Genomic DNA, 25,929 nt, shown 5'->3' with positions numbered 1-25,929 from the left:
ACCTATTATAGTCCTATGTTTAAAAAACAATTATTAATTGACAGAACTGAAAATAAGAAAAATTTATTGTTGAGGTCATACAATCAGGTTTAATAGCTTGTCATTATAACAGGCACCTATAAAAATATGTCGATACATTTAAACCCTGTGTTTGAGGGTTTAATATATTTTATAATATAATTATTTTGTTCAAGAATACTCTGTCACCTTATTTTTATGTCTATATATCTCTATAATTAAAATATGAATAATACTAACGCTATAAGTAAAATTAATTACTTTAATAAATTCTAAACTTTGATGTTTAAATAGGATGGAAATATTACCGTCCATAATCAATTTTGTTTTTACTCTACCTTATTAACCTTCCTTCGGCTTGTTATAATATTAAAGTTTTATATTGTATAAAATCAGGTGTTTTGTTAAAATTTAATTTGATACTATTTATTCGCTATTTTTGGAATAAATAAATTAAATGTATTATAAAAGCAAGCGTTATTGTTCATAAATAGAATGTATTTGCAATTTGAATAGACAATAAAAATACCTTAAAAAAAACCAACTAAAAAACTACTAAGAAATACTAAAAATTAATTAAAAATACAAATATATTTTAACTGCTAAACTGTTTCAAATTAAATGTATTTAATGTATTTTAAAACAATTTCTTTTCTTTTGTGTGTATAATTTAAATAAAAACCATTTTGTGTATCCCTTATGAAAAATCAATACAAACCAGTATATCAATTAAAATGTTGCATAGCTGTCCATCAATAATATAAAAATGCATGAAGAAAAATAAGCTCTAGTATTATTTCAGTGAATCAGAAACTTTAACATAGTTTATATATTTCATATCATTATAATACATATTTATTTTTGGTATCTTTGTTTTTCCTTTTGGTAGGTACCTAATATAAACATTTACTATTGTTATAAAATAATTTAAAAAAAAATTGTATCAACTTTATAGACGTCGACAATTAGAAACATGTTGTAAAAGACAAAAAAAAAACATTTTTAAAGATAATACCTATTCGAAGACTGAAAATATCGAGTGATGGTATATTTCAAGACATTTTTATAAATATAAAGGAATCTTCTAAAAAACGTTATTAAGTTCTAGTCTTATTGTTAAAAATATTTAAAAATAGTAAAAACAATACATTTTACAACATTTTTTTTTGGCAGTATACGTTGATGGAAGAACATTCATTTTTACGAATCGGAAACGCTAACCAAATTTAGATGGTATCCATCTTTCTGTACGATATTACGTAGTGCATGGATCCCAAGAGTCTGTAGCTAATAGGTATAGTACGCACACAAACCACAAATTTCACTCAGGTTCCCCTACTGTCCCTAAAGACACGGACAACATTAACCGATTTCAGTGTTTTAAGAAATGTAAGAGGATGTTTATTTCACCGCCTGTATACGGCTAAACATTTCTATATACATTTTCTTTTTTCCCGTGACAGTTCGGTTTTTTAAAGGTTGACCGACTACAGACACAAATAAATCATCGTCAAAACGCGACGTTTTTCAATTTATTTTTTTTTCCACCGGAAAAAAGTCCTTAACTAACAACGTATCAGATTCGACCCGTCGCGTCGGTTTGAGTACTCTGAAGGGACCATTTGCAAACTCAGTGCAAACGACATCTGGACTCTGTGAAACGGGGCTGGCATAGAGATTGCGGCAATAGACAACATTATTTTTTTCCAGCTATTACAACAATTATTATCATTTATGCATGCCAGTTTGTACGTGTCCCGAGTATTTTACATTGATATGTACACGATTCAATAGTGGCCGGATATTTATTTGTTTATCATTTCCGAGGGTTTTAAATAATGTCTAGAAATACAAAACGCATTCAGGTAATATTACAGGTTCGTTCGTAAACGCGTAAAATATTTGACATTTTTAGTTAAGCAGTTACACAAATACTTTGACTGAAAGAATATAAGTACTTGGCATGTTTTCATATGTAAGATTGGAAATAGAGTCTAACTATGTAGCTCTGTTATCAAATGGAATAATGGCCTCTGTCTTTCGTCCTGATGTTTAGTGCTAATGCGTTGTGTCGACATTTTTGATTTTTTTTATGGTAGGTCAGAGTTTATCAAAAACGAGAAATTATCTATATTATATGTAACCATATATTTTGGTTTGATATAATAATATGGCATCTTCACGTCAATTTTTAAGACGTAGTAATAATTGAATTACTCAGATGCACGTAAGGTGAACAGTTTATTATGAGACCAGAACTATAATATAAGAAAGTGCTCTATAGCCCTATAAAGTTTAAATTAAAATTAATTTTTCATAAGAATATTACATCGTATAAAAAATGTTTGTAATTCTATAGGTATAGACTAAATAGTGAAATTTTAAATAATTTTAATACCATGTGACTTGTGTTTTGAATGTTTTACTCGTAAATTTTCCATTGTTAAAATAATTATTTTTTCTATCACTTAGATGTGTATAAATAAATCACATACCTGTACTCATAGCCCATAGGCTTGACATAAATTTACTATGTAGAGCTGATTTTCGAATAAATTTCATCCGAGTTATGTAAATTTCCCTTTTTTTTCTTTTGACCACCGACGTCTGCACAATGTAGGTATTTTAAATTGTTTTTAATACTATTGTAGTAACAGAGTGAAATAGTAGTCTAGTATCTAATTTTTCTAAAGACCACTTTGATAGCATTAATCTTGAATGTTTCTATAGATTTAATGTACTTTTATTATAAGACATATTTTTCTAACGAAAATAATACAACTAAAAGTTTTTGTTATCGCAAAAAAAACTACTATTGTACGCACAAACGAAATTTAAAAATAAATACGCATCTAACTTTAAAAACTACCACGTAAAAATAAACTGCGATGATGATTTTGTTGAATGACAAAAAGTATGTATGGTGCCTTGTTAGTAGAACGAATGAATTCCGTGTCTCGACATTCGAATGAAGAAAATACACTCCAAAAGCAGAAAATAAAATGATATTCTTACTATACCGAGAAAATGCTATAGTCATGATCAAATACCTCAAGTTCTGTCTTAAGTACATATTTGTTTACTACACATTAAGATAAAATTTTATTTTGTTGAAAACGTGTTACGTACGACGTACCCTAAATAATATGTATGTACAATATTATGTGAAAAAACTATAAGTAATAAAAACAAAATACATTCAAAACACAAATGCTCTACACGTCATTTCAATCATAAAAACGGTGTCGTTTTACAATAATTAGTATGTAAAAATGTAAAATTAAATTTTTAACATCACAATGGAAGGTTCACCAATATTTTGTTTTAAATTACAAATATTTTATAGAGAAAATAATAATAATTTTATATGTCTATTTCAACTGAATATTAATTTATTCAAATTACGATTTAATATTTGTTTAACGTCATTAAAACGATAATAGTTTGACATAATCTGCATACAATAACATGTACACGATGAAATGAAGTCATATCAATAATAAAATCAATACAAATTAAAAAAGCTAAATTATTTATTATTACTTTGGTTAGAATAAACCAAGTAAAATATTATATTAGTTTAACAATTTACGAGCACTGGACTATTTCCTGACTTCAATAGTTCATTTATTGCATTGAATGTTTCATTTCCTAATAAAATTTAATTAAACGTGTAAACTGACCTAGATAATATTGTGTTCAACATAATATTATATTATACAAACGACGATATCAGTAATATATAATAATATGATATGATAAAATGCAATATATAATATTATCCAATCTAAAAAAAGGAATAATAATTATATTCATCATAATAATAATATGATAAAATGCAAAAGTATGTGATCCAAACGTCACAATAATATTATGTTTAGTATCCTTTACGTAGTTTATGAATCTAAAATGTAAATATAAAAGTTAGCCGAGGTAACGGTGTAACCTTTCCCCATACCTACCTTTTTTATTTCAATTTTTACATAGACAACTTTGGTGAGAATTTTCTAAAAACGTGTACTTAGGTTTACAGAGCTCCGACCGTTCCAGAAAGCTCATAGGAGCATACGCATTCGTGCACAATAAACCCTCTAAGGAGGGTTAGTTGAACAAACTGTGGTTTACTGTATAGACTTGGGATTTTGACTTTGGACCCTACAACGCGTACAAGTCAAGTATGCAAGTGCAATATATTATTATGTGCTATAAGCGTATAATAATTTTTAATTATTTAAGTTTGATCGCGGCATTATTGTTATCACTTACCACAGTCTAATTTCAGTAAAAAAGTGTTTTTTACGATTTTATTTAGGTTTCAGTTGCCATCAGTTGACACTCGTCACTCAGTTTAGTACCAACATGATATGAATTTGGGATTCAAACAATATATATAATAATAAGTACCATCGTCGTATAGTTTATGTTATACCTAACCATCAAACATTAGAACTATTTGTTGATTTGCATTTTTTTCCGATTTGTTTTATTTTATTCATTAATCCAATTAACGATTAAATAATTTTATTATAGTGAACTATATTTTAATCAAATGTATCAATATCAAAATTATTATTATACATGAAAGGTTGAACATTTTTTTATATATTATATTATGTTTTCGATCATTAATTTCTTATCTAGAGAGTAATACTTTCGGACACTCGTGACCTCCAATACCAAAGACCATTTTTATCCGACCTAACCGATAATGAAAATAAAATTGAAATCGGTAATCTCCTACACAATTGTAGTCGGCCCCACTCGTATAGTAACTAATGTCTTCTTCGTTTCCTATTTTATTATAATAACGTACTCGATTTAACTAATTTTATTTTCTGTCCATCTTGTACAGAATCCGTTTTTGAAACTATATGCATCGAAACGTGATATGCAAACTCATGCAAACCATTCATAGAATGTGGGAATTGTAAAAAAAATTGAAATTGAAATTATAGAGGTGATATAACGTTTGGGTTACGGTTTTATTAACAATTATGTCATTTACACTCACTTGCCTTCGGAAAATCAATAATTCATCGGTATACCATTATTTCCATATCAACCTCCGTCTTAATGAACACAACGAAATCAAATTAACACTGAACAACATTTCTGCCCTTTTCGCTTGAAACTCAACTGTTTTACTCCACTGTTTTAATTGTCTTGTTCAGTTTTAATTCTATTGACTGTAATGAGCATAGGTATATTTATTTTTGTAATCGTTGAGCTGTATCGTTACGCACCGGAGCGACCTCTAATTAAAAAAAATAATTAACGATCTCGTGAAAATAAACATAGTTCTTAAAGTTTAAGGATGTTGGTATTAGGTTGTAATAATATATAATTATCTAAGGTAGTTTTATTTTTCATCAAATATAAAAGACAAATGTCTAAAAGTTCTGTTCAACTGTATTATGGTTCTATAATATACGTATATATATTTTTTTTCAAAGCCAATTTTGTTCGTAATCATTTTTTCTAGTAGACGGAGCGTTCTAAAAGTCTTAAGTAGACTTACCTACTATTTGAAAACGTTATTGTCTACTCGTTAGCTCACTAAGATTATTTAAATAGTTTTTGTGTGTGCGGAATGAGATATTTGAGCAAAAGATAAAATGTACTATCCGTAAATACACACATCAAAGTAGGAATCTATTTTGTTCTTTACAAATAATTTATCTACTGAATATAGGTAAACTAAGTTATAGTAAAATAAATTGTAAGCAACGACGATAAAACTAAACATAGTATAAATACAGTTGTTTCTATGTCTTTTCAGCAATTTAATCGAGGCAAATCAAATGACTATATATGTTCAATAAATAATATCTAACAATGCTATTTTGTGTTTCATTTTTTACTCTAAGTTGAATCATTTTTAAACGGAAAAATAAGTATACAAACACTCTTGCTTTTTTTGCAGACAATCGTGTTTCTTACTTTTCTTTTTTTCTTTTTACAATAGAAAATGAAACATAAACAGAATCATTATTTTCTTCACAGCATATTTTATATTATTTTTCTATATTTAATAATTGATTTTAAATGTGTATTATAATATAAAGTAGGAGTTGTTTTTAAATATCCAAATCAGTCAGATTAAATATTTATTCATTAATGTATTGGATACAGTTAAGCAAATGTCAATGTGTAAAGTGTTATATTATGTTATCGTGTGAAAAATAGCTTAGCTAGATCACTTTGTTGGTTATTGCAGTAGATTCAATGAACCCATGTGAGCACTTATTTTACAATAATAAAATTACTTCAAAATAGTTAGCAATAAATTACAAATTATAATTATAATAATAAAAATATTTTTTTTTTTTTTAGAAAACTGACATACAATCATACAATTTGAAAAAATACCAAAAATTAAAAAAAAATTGTATTCATTCAATGGAGTGAACCTATCTATAATCGACAAAAAAAATACTGAATGGAACGAATACAATGTAACACCGCATGTACATAAAATCCATTGTAAAAGTTTTAATGTTTCGTATTATTAAATACGGCATCTAGGTATGCAAGTAAAGTAAATTCAGTGTTTAGGATAAAAAATTGAATTTAAAATATAATATGTTAACTATTTTTCCGTAATAAATAAGGTTCAAACATGAACAAATCCACCGTATAATGCATTCTAAAGTAATTTTACGGCTCATTGCATACGGAAAAGTCTTATGAAATAAAATGAATTCATTAAATCGACAATAAAAACGGTTAAGTACGCAAAATATACTTTTATACCATAAACCAAGTATCGGTAATAGTTGGTAGGTAGCTATTTAAATTAATTTGTACTTGGATTTTATGAACTGATTAGCTTTCTTATTCGATACCAATTGACCTTAACAGGTAACGGTCTCCAAAGTATAGTAATTCAATTTTAGACGAGCTATTACGATAGTGCGACCTCACAGCAGTTACTGCCGTAGGTATACATTTTAACAGATCCCAGAGTAGTAGAATGATTTAAAAGCCCCCTAGGGAGTTTTAAAACAGAGACACCGCTCTTTCTCTTTTTGAAAATAAAATAGCTACTAAGCTACATGCCAAGTATAGTTTTATAATACCACATGGAATACTACGAAATACAAAACAAAAATATTTCTTGATATTTTTTTGAAAATTTAAATTTCAAAATATTTTAGTGTGCTGGTCAAAACTAATAGTTTCGGCTCGAGTTTTTCGTAATGGCTTTATAACGAATTTCATTATAGAAGGAAAACATTTGTATAAGTGAAATAATTTTCGTATAGAATTTTTTCTATAATATCTTTTACAGGCGAAAACCCCATACATATGATCCCTAACTTTTAAGAAAGTCAAATATATTTTGGTATATAGTGGTATAATTCTGTACAAAAGTTTTATTAAATAAACTAAGCCAAAGGCAAGATTATTATGGTTGGATGATAATGCACTCGAGAGACTTCGAATCAGGTTAGGGTAAAATTCGTTATTGTTTCGTGACTTAAAATTATAATTATAATTATTAATGAATATATTTTGCTTCTTGACATTGGATGGGAGGTACCTATATAATATGAATTGTTTCGTTTCAGATCTGATGGATGCAGAACAGAAGCACAATAAGAAAAATAAAAATAAATAAATATTATGAGGTATCTATCTCTAAAAAGTAAAATATATTTATTTTTAACTCAATATAATTAATATATTATGAACTTTTGTAAATTTTATATGTAAAATATAATAATATACTCTTCAATAAATTAATGGTTTAATTTTTAAGTGAAATTCTTATGAAATTGATATTTGTTAAATACAATTATTTTATTTAATATGGTAAAAAAAGAACCATTCATTTTTTCCATGCAAAGGTCTTCAGACATATTGGGTTCTAAAAAAATGGTGCAGAGGTCTGTTTAATAAACAAGGAGGTACCTGGTACCTACAACCCATGCATTGATGATACTATTATACTAATATGAAGCGTAGGATGATTATAGATTTCCATAATGAATATTTATACATTTGTCAGTGTTGGTCGTTGGAGTTTATAAATACTCACAATGGAAAATAATTGCTCGTGGTAAAAATACATCAACGATGGTTTGGCAATAAAGTGAATGAGTTCGGCAGTGTCAGCGAGGCGAACACGTAACAACAAACCCAACAATTTTGTAGGCGTTGTAAAAATATAGTTTAGCATTTTTAGAAACCCTATTAGCAGTATTAAACTAATTGTTGGTAAATATTCACACAGCGCGTATAAAACGTTTTAAACAAAATATTATTGTTAGGTAAAAATAATATTAAACTTTGATGAAAAGCTAGTATATAATATATTTTATAAAGGGCTTCTAATATACGATGGTATTAAAATTGATATATCTACATCGAATAAAGTGAGTTAAAGAACATATTTTACGATAGAAAATAACTCTACACACTGCACATTATATCCATACAAATTTGAATACAATATTCATATTATGTCGTATATAAAGTCCAGGAGGTGAACGATTAACATTTTTAGAGGAAGAATTTAAGAATTTCGGGAAATTTTTCCGATCAAAATCTATCAAAATCCAGCGTAGGCAATCGAAGTTTATTCCAAAAAAGTAAAAATTGGCGTTCGCCGACAAAATAAATATTAATAATATTCAAAAATTTAAACATCGCAGCCAGATAAATTGTGTCTACGTGACCCATACTCGGGAAAGTGATGCAGTTAGGTCGAATAATAACCAGCGAGTAAAATAACGGCACTATTGCTTACTGTGAGAATATGTCCAAGTCGGAACTTCCGGGAAGCACGAGACGGGGCAACACCATGCCAGGCCGATTCTTCTTGCGTGAACGGCAGGTGGACGTGGCTGCGGAAGTAGATGTGGACGACGCGGCCGCAGTTGAGTGGGACGCGAACGACGTGGACGACGCCATGGCGGCAGCTGTGGACGACGTACAAAAGTGCCAAGCGGTCTCTGTGGACGCTGACGACGAGTAGAAGGCCGCGGGAGTGGTCGGCGTGTGCGTGTGCGGCGACAGGATGGTCAACCGGCGCTCACATGACGGCAAAGCGAGCGACAGGTGCGACGGCACGGACGTCCGAGTGGACGCGAACATGCCGCGCCGGCGGTCAGCCATCTCAGCGGCGGCAGCCGTGGCCGCAACGTCATCCAGGCCACTGTCCAGCGACTTTCGGTCGTCCGCGGCCATTATGAAGCTGCTCCGGTGCAGGTGGTGTGGCGTGGACGGCGGTTGGGGCGACGGCAGGCACTCCATTGACCGGCTGGTGCCGGTCACCGCGTGGCCGTTGCCGCCCGTGTCCGCCGACAGCCAGCGTCTCCTGTTCTCGCCAGCCGCCGTGATGGCGCCGCCCACTCCACCAACGGCCACGCAACCGCAATTGTTCATCGTCATCGGCCGACGGGCGGCGCACGGTTCCTGGCAACTGTAACCGCGACGCACTACCGCCGACCGTTTTCGCGGTGACCGGTCAGCGTCGGCCGCGGCCGCCATCGACGCTGAACGTCCATCCTCGTCCTCTTCGAGCGTCGGTGCCGCGGTCACCACTTTTTGCCGCTGAAGCGGTCTCCAACCGCTACCGCCACCGGCCGCCGCCACTTCGATTGCCGCAGATGTCAACTTGTACGCGGACGCTGACGACGGTCTGACGTCTTCGCGTTCAGTCGCCGGTGCCGAGTGCCACTTGACGGCCGACAGCGAAGCCTTACTGCCGCTGTCGTGACGGATCTTCTGGTCCTCCACGCTCTTCGAACCAGCCGTTAACAGCGACGGTTTACGGAGACTGCCGCTCGACTTTGGACTTTGGTCGTTTTTCGATGTCATTTTTGAAGTGGCGATGGGCTTTTTTTGTATTTCTTCGCTTATTTCACTCTGCGAACGCGGTGAAGGTTATTCGACGAGCCTAAAATATACAAAAAACGCCATCCGGAACGGCCAAGATGAAATAAAATTCTTTCGATGCGCCTATTAATTAATTGATTCCCCAACCCATCCCCCAAACACGTCCGCCCACATTATATTGTCTTTTTTGTCAAAACACAATTTTAGATCCAGAGACTGTGGAGAGAATGACTATTCAGTACATATTAATAGAAAAATGCAATAATAACAAAAAATACGTCTTAACGTGAAACAGCGAAGGTCTGCATAGATTATTGCAGCTCACCGATGGGCTTTGGGTGTTTTTCGGAGTCATTTTGGCAGTTGTGACGGGTGTTTGGGTTGTCCTTCGATAACGAAGCGTAATTCAATGTATGGACGTTATCGAGGGTGTCAAAGACGAAATAAAATTCTTTCCATACGTTTATTTAGATTCTCCATCTCATACCACATTATGTAACTTTAAAAAAAATATTAGTTTCAGAGACTGTGGCCTGTCAGACAATTTCTATTCGGTCAAAAAAACACGTCGAGAAACGTCAAGACAAAACAATAATGCTATAAAAACAAAAATGAATTATGAAAAAAGGTCATACATCATATTATAACCCAGCACGCTTATTGATATTTTGATGACCCAACCCTGTGTAGAAAAATATAAACCAGCCATTGGTTTCAAAAGTTAGAATAAACGATGACAGTAACATTATGACACGGCCAGACATCGAAAAGGCAATAATAGTGAAAAATACGTCAAAACGTGAAACAGCGATGGTTCGCGTAGCTTTTTCTCAGCTCGCCAATGGGTTTTGGTCGTTTAACCCACACATATTGTGTCACCTTTCAAAAAAACTTAGTTCTGGAGAGTCGAGAGTGTGACCTGTCGAACGATTACTATTGGATCAAAAAACACGTCGAGATATTATGTGAAGACTATTGAAGCATATTATATGCTATAAAAGCAAAAACCAAACAACGAGAACGAAGTATGAAAAAAGTAATTATAATAATATTATTAATTATTATAACGCTGCCTGGTTATCGATATTCTGCCGACCCGACTCTGCGTAGAAAAATAATTATATGCTATAATATTATACTCAACTACTGGTTTCATCAGTTAGAAGAAACGATGATAGGGATTATGACACGGACTGCAGACCCGAAAAGCTATAAATATTTAATAAATTTATATTGCACGGTTTTCGTTCTTTTGTTCAGTGGTACACGCGCACGGTCAGTGAACAAACAAAAAACTCATTACAATCGCGAATAAATATATTTTAGTGGCATGATACATCTTCCAGAGACGGAGTCTAATGAAAAAATGTGTACAGCTAGTTAGTAACCTACTACACACGGCATTCTTCCTTTGTCATTTACAAATTTAAGACTTTATTTACAAAATGTTTCATTTCGTTTGATACAGCTGATGACTTGACTTGACCCATAAATAATTGCTTTGTACAAATCAAACACGCGGAATCGAATGAGATAACATTGCTGACCGTTAAATGTTATCACTATATTATCACCTATCGTGATAATAATAACTTTGAATTTTGTCAATGATGAAAATCTGATATTTCACTGAAAATGCAGATGAATGCAATATATTACGCAATTCAAATATTATCAAACCATTAGTTTCTCATTTATAAACATTTAAAGTGTATACCAAAAAGAACGCAGTAATATCGTTTTATGCATTATTAGTGCTCCGTTACACCGTGCACTGCGTAGGTATACGACTTACATGTTTACAAATGAGAAACGAATGGTCCAACGTCAAAGGTCGATGATAAAAAAAAATGTATTTCGGTGACACGAAAATTGATCGAGAGATGAGTGTCGAAAAAACCAAATGTATTTGTAAGTATAATAATATCTAATAACATACTGTGTCAAGTATTACAATATGATACATGTACTTGTAATGATTTAAAATAGTATGTACATTGTACTTATAAAAAATATTAAAAAATCCTTTTGATTTTGAATAATATTATATTTTTTCATCTTATATTTTTTTTTATTTCAAGACATATTTTCATGTTCTTTTAGAATTTAATTATCGTTGCCTAATCATTAAGTTGTAAAACTTTACAAACGAATGTGAAAGAGCCTGTTTTTCGTCTCACTGTAATTAAACTTTTAACGTCAGTATTTAAGCTCTAAACATTTAGTGGATACTTCTAGTGATAAATATGAGATCCGAATGTGGTAGACGAAGTACGCTTTTTTTTTTTAATTACACGCTACCTAATTTGTTTGATGTTTCTGAATTATTTTCGGTAAGTAAAATAACGGACGCGATAACTCCTTCGACCGCAGGGCATAATTGCGCACTATATACACTACATAGCCAGCCACGCATTTCTCGATTGCAAAATATGCGTACGGCCATGGTCAAATACTGAAAATTTTAAACTCGGATTTAAAATTGTACGCTCTCGCACCGCACCGTAGTATACGATACCGGTGGTCCCTGCGTATACTACCCTTTTGTCATATTTGTACAGCGCCGCAGATATAATATATGATATTGAAATCCAGGATTTGCTGGCGGCAATGTTAAGAATCCCACGGTAATCCCTAGCCCCGTAGGATGAACCGAGCACACGTTGGCCGTAAAGGGCAAAATGTTGAAGAGCAAATCCCCCCGCCGGAACGATGTGTGGTGGTGGCTCGACAAATCTGCAAAGTAAAACGGTGGTGGCGAATATGGTCGACGGCGCGGCGCGGTAAGAGTGGTAGCAGGGTGGGGGGAGTGTTGGGAGGGGACATTTGAATTGCAAATTCAAAGGGCCCGGTGGGTATTTTTCGTCTCGCGGAGGTTACTGTTACTACAAAGCAACGATCCAATTACCCGTATACACACTTTTGAACAGAAGTTTACGTGTCGGGTGCTCGGATAGATTATTATCGGAAAATCAATTTGAAGCGGAGATATCACTGAACAAAAGCGTAAATAACTCAGTGGGCGTTTTTAATTTATACCAAGAGGGTCACGCTACACACGGAAACTAAGTTTTTGAGCAATAGATAGAACACGTTACGATTTCGCGCAAAAAAAGAAAAATGGTAATAATAATAATAGAAACACACCTATATGTACTGCAGTGTTTTATGTTAAACGCTATTACTGCACGACTATTTCTATACCTACGAACTACAATAAAATAAAAACACTACGCCGAACAGTATAGTATTATATACTTATATATTCTATAAAAATAATTGGCACGCGAAGTACCTAAACGCATTAAAATAAAGATTTTTAACGGACACCATACGATGATGGATATTTAGACTTTCTATGCATTTTTTCCAACGTTTAACTTTGTATCCACACGACTCAATGAACTAAATAATCATTATTCATTAGTATGAAAACTACTTTGGTCGCTACATTGATGATATTATTTTATGTTTCTATCACATACAAGTAAATGTGTGAATCAGAGTGTGAACTTTGTAAAGAAACTTTTAATGATATATTTAATGAATAAAAATAATTTCCATTGAAAAACATAACCATACATTTATCAGAATGTCAAGTTATTTAAAATATAAAATTATTATTGATTTTAGATCTAGAACATAGCATTTTTATTTCAAATTAATTTAAAGCATCTATTACGATATTAATTTGATTATTCTTTTTTAAAACATTCTTTACATGATTATTTGAAGCATTAAAAGAACTTAACATGCACAAAAAAAAAGAACAAACTATAGATGAAGAAAATAGATTTAAAATCGCTTCGCTAACCATGGTTCGAGTCATAGTGGAATATTATTATACATTAAAAAAAAAGAAAATTCCACAATCGATAAAATTTAAATTAAGTTATCCAACAATTTAAAATATAAGTTTATAAATTAGCAATAATATAACACGTTCCTAATTATTACGTATAGTGTATAACTAAGGAAATGAAAAATCATTAAAAACAGATTGTTTAAGTAAATTAAAGGTAGAAATAATAATAATTTACTGCATAATATGATATAAAATATAAAATAATATAAGTGAATTATAAAATATTTACTTATATAGGGAATTATTTTAAAATGAAAGAAATGGATAATAATATAACCAAAACTCATTTTTTGGAATATAATTTAATAAATATAAATCACATCATTTTGAAAACACCAAAAACAAATTTACCCATTCTGACTTTCTATTAAATAAATGTACACTCGAGTAGATCACTGCAATTTTTCATTGATCTTCGAAAATAAAACGAAAATTGAAAAATTCTTTCTTCGGGCAGTTGGAAATGTTTCATTGCAACATTAATTTTGTTTTCATTTTTATTTAAAGGTTTTTATCGAGTGACCTCTGAAAAGTATTTCAGATGTCAGAATATAATAAACTTTAAGTCGACGGAAGTAAGATTATGATGATCAGAATGGATAATTGAAACACTTATTACTTAACGAAATATAAAACTTGAATTTTAATTGAATTAAAAATGTGTAGGTATTCGATTATTTTTATTTTAGACAAAAAATAATTTTTAACACAGTTCATTGTCTTATATTGTTATGGTACAGATACGTCATATCAATATTCGTTTCAAGAACACATTACCAAATCATATTCTAACTTTCTAAACAACTAAATCAACATATTATATTCATGTAATTATGAAGTTTAGAAACTTCAACTCGTTGTTATCATTACTAATACATCGAATCGTAAGAGATGAATGTTACGAATTCATGAATAAAAATTAATTTGTAGTAAAATGCAAAATAAACGAGTGCAACTAGGTTTAAAAAAACCATTTTAAATGCATGATGATTCCATGATTACTAAATAATAACATTTGCGATGTTTTCAATTGAATAAATTCATACGCTGATAAAACACTTTAAAAATATGAATATTTTTATATTAAATAATCAATTTTTGATCGACAAATTCCTAGCTAGATATATAATGTGTTTATTGATTTAACTGAAATTGTAAATGAGTTTATTTTTTTCAGTTGGGTATTCAAATTATTTTCAAAGTAGCTAATATTTATGGTATATATACAATTTATGTTATTTAAATAAGTTTAAACTCGCGTTCGATTTAGAAATATTAAATGTATCATAATATTATAAAAATAAAAAAATTGTCATAATATTAATTGCTTTAAGTGGCATGGTGAGTATATCCCAAATTTCCAGTATACAATCAAATTACATACCCACCGAATAAATTTAATTAATAAACTGAATTTTATAATTATTATAATTATTGCAATACTTGAAGAATTAAATTTTACTATAGGTTTTATTTCAATCATAAAATTATATGATAAAACGAATTAATATATTTGACTCAAAAGTCAAGGCGTACAGGATTTAGGAAGTTAATGTAATTTAGCTTGGAAAATTGACTGGCTGAATAATTCACTTAATTCCAATCACCACGCCACTGTGTAGGTTTCGTTAATTAATGGTTACGTATTTACGTCCTTCCTGTACAGTCATAATAAGTAAGAAAAATGTTTGTGTTGTTTATTAAAAAAATTATAAAATGTTCACGAATTAAACAAAAAAATATTATTATAACTATAACGTATTCAAAATGCGCACAAGAAATACATTTGAAGATTTGCAAACAAATGTAAAGTTTATTCACGTAAAAAAAAAAAAACGTCCAGTAATGATATTTTTTAATATAAAAATGCATGTTAAAAATATTCTAGGTTTTTAATGTAATTATATTATTTAAATTTATAATACTTGAGAAACGCGTACCATCTATTAACTTTTTCTTTCTTACACCACGGTAAAAAATATGCCCGCTTTGAGATGAAAAAATATATGTAAAAATAATATTATTATAAATACATAACTTTTTTAGCGTTCTACAATAATATGACTTATTTTCTCAAATTTCAATTATTTTTTTGTATGTTATTTACCTTTGCCTTAAGTCGTATATAAAAAATATTCCAAAAAAAAAGCAAAGCAATAACGTCACAAAGAACTTGAAACCGTAAGCACGACTGTATTTTTAAAGGCCACCACCATATTGTGTTTTACACCAGATTAATGGACGAAATGAAAAAAAAGGTTACCCACTACGTTTCAAAAAAAGATGTATTGTAATTCCAACGGTCGAAATGTCTATTTTACACGGCGAACCAGAGGTAAAATGTTTGATATTTTTAGGACACAGAGACCAAAATTTCGAGTTTTGAGTCGAATGCACAAAACGAATCAAACACATGTAGTAAATAATGACGAAGGTAGGGTGTCATCGTATATAGCAATAACAACGACGCGTCATTTCTATGACCATCGAAAACCGTCAAAAATTCGACAAAATATACTATGCCTTCCTCCTACTACTCCTCCTCATCCCTGGATCTAAAATTAAAGCCGAGCTCGGACGTCTGGAAAGACGCCAACCAAACCCACCCATCCACCTCCAACATTTAAAAAAATAATAATAAATAATCATCATAATATTATCATTATAATACGTCAACCAAACAACGCACCGGAACACAAATCGGTGAAAATCGGTCTCGGACTCGATGTGCGCACACGACACCGGAAAATGAAAAACGGAAAATCACTACACGAACTGCGTACGACGGAGGCGGTGGCGGAAAAACGTTCCGAGTGCACCACGCTGGGCCCGATTGAGCCTGTTGCCGCGACGTCGGATCGACTGTAGTCGTATTCGCCAACAATAGTGTTCGAGCGGCGGCGGTGGTGGCCATGATGCCTCGCAAACCCGACGACCCGACGGTTTCCGATCGCCACCGACAGACGCGACGTTTATGGCAGCTACTACATATCGCATACTATACAGGTATAGATAGGTATATCGTATAATATAATAATAATAATAGTAATGTGTGCGGTACCTGCCGCCCTAAGTTTTCCGCGGCTTACGATAAAACCAATTTTAGCCACTGCAGCCGATCGACATTCCGAGCGACCGCGTTCGACAAAGTCGAATCATGTAGAAATTTGAACAGTCGCGAACGCTAGGGAAATTTGAAGAAAAAAATTATGGCAAACGTATCTGAGGCCATGTTGCAAACCGCAGTTGCAGATACGTAAAATATGTGTCGATTGTTTTATTCTTCACGGCCAACACCTTATACTTATACCTAGGTATATCGTGTATATAATAGTAATAATATTATTGCGGTACCTGTCACCCCTAGGTTTCCCGCCAATTACGCAGTTGTGATATGTAAAATAGGTATGTGTCAATTGATTTACTCTTCGCGACGAACCCTATAACTATACACTATACAGATATATACCTACTACAATAGTTATGATAATAATAACAATAATATTAAAACCGTGTTAATGAGGTTTGTAGTGATGACGTTATTATAACATTTTCAAAGCGTTGAAACCGTCATCATGTTCTAACTAAGTACGAACTATATTATGTACGTTTACGAATAGTATCGACCCCGGTAAAATGTTTAGGAATTAAAAAAGTAATTCACCGATCCTTGGCATAGTTTGTAATTTTTTATATAGGTACATTTTATTTTAATGTATAGAATGTATCTTATCCAGTAAACCCGTCATTTAAATTTAATAATATACTCTTTGCACAGGTATAAAAATATTTTTGAAAAAAATATACCATAGATACTTACCGTACATAATAATCTGATTGTTATGGATTGAAATACTTTGAATATTTTAAAAACATATTATATACCTAGTAATGAACACAGTTCCTGTATTAATCATACTAAATCCACTTTTATGATATTTTAGATATTTCTCCACGTAAAAAACATAATTATTTAGATCAATACTTAGCTGATTTTTTTTTTAATTTCATTCGTTATACCTAATCATTTTTAATAATAAATAATTACAAAACATTTAATGTATCGTCTTGAAACAATATACTTTTAGGCACGACTTTTTACAAGTTATTAACAGTTTGAATTATAACTGTCTTAAAATGTATAGATTTTACTATATTTTTACAAATACATAATATAATAATTATAACTTAAAAATAATTTTTTTTTGAATGACGTAATTGATATTAGAGTACTTTTATATCGAACATTCTATGCAAATATTATTTATTCATTATTAATAAAAAAAATAATAAAACTATCGATTTCCATTACTATATAGGGTTGCACTATCAAGCATGCTCAAACACTATTTTTTCAATAATACAGTTATTCAAAATTTGATTTTTGGGATTTTTGAATATACTTAAAGCCAGTATAATTTTCAAATCTTTGAGTTTTTTTGACCTAATTAAGGAGTGTCCTGTGGAGATAAAAATTTCTGTTTTTAAAAAGTGCCCTACTTGTTCCTATACTGTATATTATTTTTTTGACGACGTATCAGAATCAAAATGTGTACAAGTAGTTGTCGAGTTATTTAACTTTGTGTACCTAGTAATGATAATAGATCCACGATAATGGGCCTGTAAGATGTTACATAAAAAGTTTGTACGAATGGCCCAAGTATAATAAATACTAGATTTCATATTGCATATACATAGTACATACATACTATATATATACATATCACATTTTTGTAAAATGATTTTTAAAAACTATTTTCCTTAGTTAATACAGACATTTAAATATCTGAGAAACAACTCGTTCAAATTTTGAATTAGGTTCATCAACATTTTCTAAAAATTTTTCCACTAAATAATTTACAGTAAAAGTGCGGTGGGGGAGGTACTCATTTAAAAAAAAAATGGTTTTTGAGTATATTAAAAAAATTCCGAAAGTAAAAATTTGAATAAATTCATTATTAAAGGCAAAAACAGGGGAGGGGGTGAGCATAGTTAGTGAATCAACCTGTATTGTAACCTTATTATATGAAAAAAAATATACATATTTACTTACAAAGATTATGAATACAGACAATTTGCTATAATGTCAAAAATAATTAAGATCCAATATAAACCATGAAGTATGAATATAGGTAGTAAATACATTTTTAATTTCAAATGTATTATGCCTTGTTGTTTAGGTACCAATAAGGTATATCTAATTCCAAGCTCTTAAAAGTTATTAAGAAATTATTTTAATCTGATGATTTTAAGTTTGTACGGCCAGTTAAAATAAAAAAATGTTATCGAAACAAATAATTGATGCTTAAAATACAATAATTATACATTTTAATTTCGCTAAGTTTATTAGAAACAAAACAGATTGCCTTACATAGTTTTATAAAATGCTCATTGAATTTACCAATAATATTTTTTTATTCATAAAATAAAAATATGTACAAGTATTGAAATAATATTACATTTTTTGTACTTAGTACTGTTAATTTGTCAAGATAAAAAAAATTGTTTATGTGAAAAATTGTCTTAACGATAACGTTATTATACCCCTCTTGTTTATTATTTATAAGCATGCGTCTTATCCAGCCCTTTACAGAAGGTCTTTCAAATTGCATGAAACAAACATGATAGGAATTAATTAGGTTATTATGCAATCACTGCCAATTTTGTCTAACAAAAGGTTAAAGACATCGCGTTTATTAAAGCTACTGCAAAATGAATGTTTGATTCATAACCCATAGGTTATACATAGGTTAGGTATACACACAAACTTCAAACTCTGATACCTAGCTAAATATAATTTGTTACATAAGGTTAAAACCGTTAACTGTTCAAGGAATTAAATTTCCACGAATTCTCTTCGTGTATATCTGGTTTTTGAATCATAGTTTTAAGGGTTCTTTAGGTACGTTTAGTTAATTTGATTCAATAAGCAATAATAATTAACAAACACAGTTATATTACGTACTAAGGAAATATTCTGAATACTGATTTGAAGATAATTAAATTATAATATTGACATGACTTCAGTGCTTTCTATTTTTAATATATTATTACACTATAAATATTATGCAATCATCATAAATAGGGTATAGGGAAACTTGTGAAACACAATAATATAATATAATACAATATTATAATACTTAAGCACAGATTAGAAAACAAATTTATCGTTGTACGTATACCATAGTTGTAATATCCCTGTACAATATTTTAAATTGAAAATACTGAATAATAAAATATGTCACGTGGAAAAAAACAGTAAATTACAAAAAATCACTTTTTTATATACCATTTATAAATTTAATTTAAGAATCAACACAACATGCCATTCTAGAATAGACACTAGAATACCGTATGATACCTATATGTATATATTTATAATGACGAATTTATATCATTACATTTTTTATGTAATTTAAAGAGTGTAAAGTGTGATTAATTATTGTTTTGAAAGTGGTTGTTTTTGTTGTTATTATGAAACAATCACGTATTGTCTAAATTTACACTTAGATGAGTCTGTCTGATTATAGATAGCACTCAGTTTGACATTATCATTTAAAGGAAACATATGATAATGATAATATAATAATAATAATAATTTTCATTGTAAGTGTTGTGTTTATTCATGAATAAATATAACTGAAAAAAAAAATGTTTTAATAAAAAAAAAATTGCGACTGTGCGTGTTTTACGGTAAATCAAACTTTTGTTATTTTTATAATATCATACAATGACGTTGTACACAACACTCGCAAACATTGAACGATTGAACGCATAGTAGGTAATTATTACATAAACAAATCAATATTCAAACTCAAAAGTCTTTCATTTAGCCAACAGCCGGCATTTCAACTACCTAGTCAAAAGTAATATATTATGTGGATTTTGCAATTATTCATATTTGAAGTAGTTGGACGATAAATTGAATACAGACCATGAATTACCACCTTAGATCGACTAAATGGAGACTGTACACCATGACAGCTTGGTAAATTAATGTTGTGTGATTAGTTCTGCGTACATAATATTATTATAGATTATTTATTGTACATTTCAATTAAATTATAACTAATACAGATTGAACCATATTATAATGTTGAATAGTGCGACATTTAGACGTTGGACAAAAAAAAAAAAATTATATTTTATACACCTAAGAGTGCAGTTACTACTATTACAATATGATCTATACAACCAAATATGCTGATATTACATAAATTGGTGGTTGACGTTTATTAATTTGTATCTTTTAGCTATATAGCAAAAACATCTGTGAAATAAACATTTTTAATATCACCAATATTATTGTTCTAAGAAAAGAAAAATGTAAGGCATTCGTTAAAAATTTCTAGCAAAAGTCATTGTATTAATATATTTAAAAAAATTAATAGCCTGGCATACGGTAGTGTACAAACTATGAGTTTATATTAGTTGTAACTATATACTTAATACTTTATAGGGTTGATTTTCTATATATTATAATATAATATTATGATTTAAATAAATAATTTTCAAATCAGTTTAAAAAACAATTGCAAACGATGATTGGGCTTAACCTAAAATATAGTAACCAATGATCATAAAACACATACTAATGCGGGAAGTTTTTTATTTTTTATAACCTATATAATATTTTATATCTTTTTTTGGTAAATTCAAATGTAATGAACTACATGAGCCATGTTCGCCGTTTAGTAGTAATTTAATCAATATAATTAATTATTAAAGCCAGTTTAAGACTTGGATATTAAAATCATTTAAAAAAGAACTGCAAAATATTTAGACTTATCGGAAGTCATTAATAATGTTTATGAAACGTTAAAAAAAATTAATCAATTTAAAAGTCTTACTTCTTAATATTCGTCTTAATTAGTTTAAATGTATTTAGGTTACCTATACACGTAATGCAATAAGTAATTACTTTATAGCTATGAAAATAGAATTTTTATTACCTTTGCTGCCAAAGTGCATCCAAAAATGAATTTTTTCTTAAGGATTTTGGGTGTATATATTATATTTTTTATGGTAGCAAGATGAATTTCAACACGAGTAATCAAAAAATACTTATGAATATTAGACAAACAACAATAATATTTATAGCTAAAACAAAAAGTGTAAACAATACTTAAAGATTACAACTACCTACCAAACTTTGTCACTTGTCAAACAAAACATTTGTTATTTTGTACCTACACTATCTGTAACTTAAAAGATTCATTTTTATAACAGCCTTTTTGAAACATAAGAATAATTTAAAAAAAAAAATAATGGAAAAAATATTCTTACAAGCGCGCAATTAATAATATTAAAAATTATTTTGTATTTTTACTGCACGATTAAAAGTATTCAGTCTAACAGTGATGATTAACTGTTGTTGAAATTGGATTTTGACCGTGATGTGAATATCTTAAGTAAAATCCTGACTGTTTTCATAATTATTTATCGCATCTTTATTATTAATTTTTTTTCCGTTACTATTAATACTTAATTTTTTGAATTTAATTTTAATGGTTTTAAAAAGGGCTATACAAACTTAGGTGTATTATATGCTTCATAAATAAAAAAAAAAATCTGGACAGGACACAAATACCAATATTTTTGGTGGGTGAGCTCATCTCGGCACAGGTTAAAATTGATGTGTTTTAATATTAAACTTTAAAGCATTGAAAATTATTAGTATAAAATATATACTATATATAAATAAAATAAAAATAATATTCTAAATAGAGCTCTTTAAAAGATGTGATTTTTGTTTTATTTGTAACTTCCATTGTACGAATTATAATTCTTGGCTAAAATTATTTTATCGTATTACCTGGTAGTCATATACGCTTTTAATCTTTGGTCAAGCAATACAATAACAATAATTATTATTTTTTTTCTTAATTTATCCAAATTCTCATAAAAAAAACGTATATATTATTTGTATTGCAAGACACAAGTGATTAGAAAGGCGAATAACTTCATAATTCATGGGTAACAAAAAAAGTATGACTGCTTAGAATTTCTTACTTAAAATAAGTATTGAGAGAATAAAAAAGGGAGTCTTTAAAACATATTTTTTCCTAACAATCGTAAGTATATTTTTTAATACGTTTTTAAAATTGTCTTATTACAACGTTTGGAGTAAAACAGAATATTATCTTGAATTGTACATTTAATAATTTGTCTCTATTTGTTAAGTTAAATACATGCTACGGAATGTAACATCCAATAAACATAGCTATAATCTGGTCAACTTAGAGTTTGAGGCCAAACAACGTTCCTTGTGTATATTCTGTGAAAATCAGCTTTCAATTACTGGCTTAACATGTTATATTTATACAACTCTTATATTACCTTTGAATGAGATAAAATGAAAGAAAGCTCTCAGCGCAAAACAACAAACAGATGAAATGATTTAATAAAAACATGGGTTTCGTTTCGGAAGGGTTTGAGAGGGACGTAAAATACCTTAAGGGTTTAATTATTTGTATGATATGTTTGACATGGTTTTTACAGGGTATAATACCTATAGAATGATTATGTATTTTTGAAAAAATGAACATCTGCAGTAGTCGGTGTAATGTGGTGGTATCAATCTGAACATGGTACAAATATCACATAGAAAAAAATATCGAATAGCAGAGAGTGAATAGTAATAGTAATAAGTAACATATAAATCAAAGACTATCGATTGAATAATAAGAATAGTCAACCTACTCAACCTATAATGTTCTATTTCGCGTAATATAATAATATTCATACAACTATATAGATTATAATATCTGTGACGTTTATTTGTAGGTCCATACAAATCATCGATTATTTTTCTACTTAAATTAAGAATGTAAAATGTATGTTCTGAAAATGCAAAAAAAACATTTTTAAAAATGAACTGATTGTAATGCAACAACAACACGTTCAACTCTTTAGTAGTTATACATTTACATTGATCGAAACTTCGTGGCGTGTTTTTAATTATTTTACTTGTCAAACAGCATGCTATGCTTTGCTCCCATTATGTCAGGAGAAGAGAAGGTTCCTCACGTTGCTAAAATAACTATTTGGTCACCCTACTAATTATTAGCAACATATTATACTATTGTGGGCTTTGCAATGACGTCACACGTCACATTTCATTAAATTAAAAATATAACTCGTATATGTCATAGAGTAAACATACGTTTTTAGAAACATTCCATAAAATAAAAGTAGTAGGTACCGTTTAAGGAACAAACAGAGTTTGCACACATCATCGTTATGCTGCTTCTGGCCCAAAATTAAAAATAATTGTCTTTCGACCAACGTCTAACCTCGTAGTTTATACTAATTAAAAAAGGATATTTTACTGGTTGGAATGTTTCCGTGAAGGCATCAGTGATTTAGCTTCTGAATATTAAGCTTGTAAAAAATGTATAATGTACTTGCAATAGTATAATACACAGTTCAATCAGTTTTAGTGGTGACTATAAATTATAGGTACAAATTTTGTAGAAATAATAATTTGTATACGCTTATGTTATCATAGTAAGTACACATAACCACGTTTAAAAACGAACGGCTATAGTCTATAATTATTTACAAAAACAGTTTTTATTATTATTATTTTTTGTAACTATAACGTTAGGAGTAAAAGTAAATCTGACATTTAGTAAAACGGTTTTACGTACCTATAGGATTTTCATAACTATTATTACACATCAAACATGCATGTAACATTATAATTAGTTTATTGTTGCGTGCGTACTATCATGGTTGAGGGATGATTCGTGATAAGGCGTCCACGAAGTATAATAATATAGTAAATGTAATATATAGTATCGCCATGGCCATGGTACATTATAAAATAGTAAATTTATTTTGTATAACCAAGTTTACTGTTTTCTGCATAATACCAAAACCACAAAATCACATAAGAACAATAATTTTACGAGGTTTTAAAAAAATCACTTAAGTTTAGACTGAATTTGATTTATTACGAATAAACTCTCAATAATAATATTTATAGCGTTTATATTTAATGTTGAATATAACAACAAACTACTTCTAGAATTTCATGAATTTAACGAGAAAGATATTTATATGTTATAATTTTAATATAATTCATGTATATAATAAACGGTAAAATAAAGTTACGAAACATCGCATTAATGAATTAGTTTTTAATAAGAGTCAATTAGTGTTAAGTAAACACAACATCGATTAAGATAAAGAATATATATTACTATTACAATTGAGAAACTTATAATATTACTACAATGTTTCCGGTATTCAGGCACTCTAAAATTATGTCATTATTTGTACGTTACATAAAATGGGCATTATAGATAGTGTGTTCAAAAATTAATGTCAATAAATAAATAATAATCATAGTCCTCACCATATCATAAAATAATTAATAGGTAATAAGAATTATTTAAGTTGTTTAAATGATTAAGATTTTAAGTGAGGTATTAAAATCGATAGTTTAATAAGCAATTGCCTAATATGTTGAAAATGCCAAACAATTGAAAAAAAAAAAATCAGATTCTCGGCAAAGCATATATATATAACGTATTGACGATACCTAAAGATTTTCCATTAACATTTTTTCGTGTAGGTAGGTGGGTTAGGTTACACGGAGTGTATGAAAAGTTTTATGAAGTAGCACTTTCAGTGTTAAAAAATGTCTAGATGGCAATATTAAAGAAGCCATTTTTCAAAAGTTCCTGCAAGAGTAAAACTAAACTCCGACAACCGAAGAAAAATGTTGATAAGATTTCAACAAGCGCGTGCGTTTAGAATGGTTATTCGAGTAGGTGCACATATTTTGAGTTTAACAGCATACTATCAGGAGTCAACGCGAATGTCTAATCCTCGGTTTAGTAGAAAAAAAATTAACGAAATGGAAATAAAAAAAAACGGCTAAACGTACAACTATGTGTTGAGTGCAAGTCTCTATAGCTATGCATTTGGTACTATTATAGTATTATGTATATTCAGTTAGCCATGAGTTTAAATAATTTTTAACGATTTTTTTTACTTAACATTTTTCTATATATAAATATTCAGAGTATTTGATGGAATTTCGTAAGTATGTATTTTGTATGCGAAATAATAAGCTTACGTTGTATTTTTTTTTTGTATTTTATGGTAGCCTATGAGTTAAATAAAAATTACCTATATCGCATTCTTATGTTGAAAATAACGATTATAATATGTAGTCCAGAAATATGAGAAGT

General features: G+C 29.8%; 1 protein-coding gene across 6 annotated transcripts in view; it reads right to left on the bottom strand.

Annotated features, from left to right (window-relative positions):
• Positions 1 to 25,929, bottom strand: part of LOC132952816 (cAMP-specific 3',5'-cyclic phosphodiesterase) — a 680,524-nt gene that overhangs the window by 190,689 nt on the left and 463,906 nt on the right. For 2 of the 6 annotated variants that reach the window (XM_061025258.1, XM_061025259.1), the window contains exons 1-2: positions 16,416 to 16,588; positions 8,771 to 9,922 (exon numbers count right to left, since the gene is read on the bottom strand). The exons of the other annotated variants lie outside the window; for them this stretch is intronic. In XM_061025258.1, coding sequence (XP_060881241.1) covers positions 8,771 to 9,843 — 1,073 coding nt within the window. In that variant the 5' untranslated portion in view covers positions 9,844 to 9,922; positions 16,416 to 16,588. Of the gene's footprint in view, positions 1 to 8,770; positions 9,923 to 16,415; positions 16,589 to 25,929 lie in introns of those variants that run through there. 6 annotated transcript variants of the gene reach the window in all.

This window comes from Metopolophium dirhodum, chromosome 9 (genome assembly GCF_019925205.1).
Source record: "Metopolophium dirhodum isolate CAU chromosome 9, ASM1992520v1, whole genome shotgun sequence".
Lineage (NCBI taxonomy): Eukaryota > Metazoa > Arthropoda > Insecta > Hemiptera > Aphididae > Metopolophium > Metopolophium dirhodum.
The sequence above is the reverse complement of the archived record's forward strand: the minus strand, read 5'-3'. Positions and strand labels throughout refer to the sequence as shown.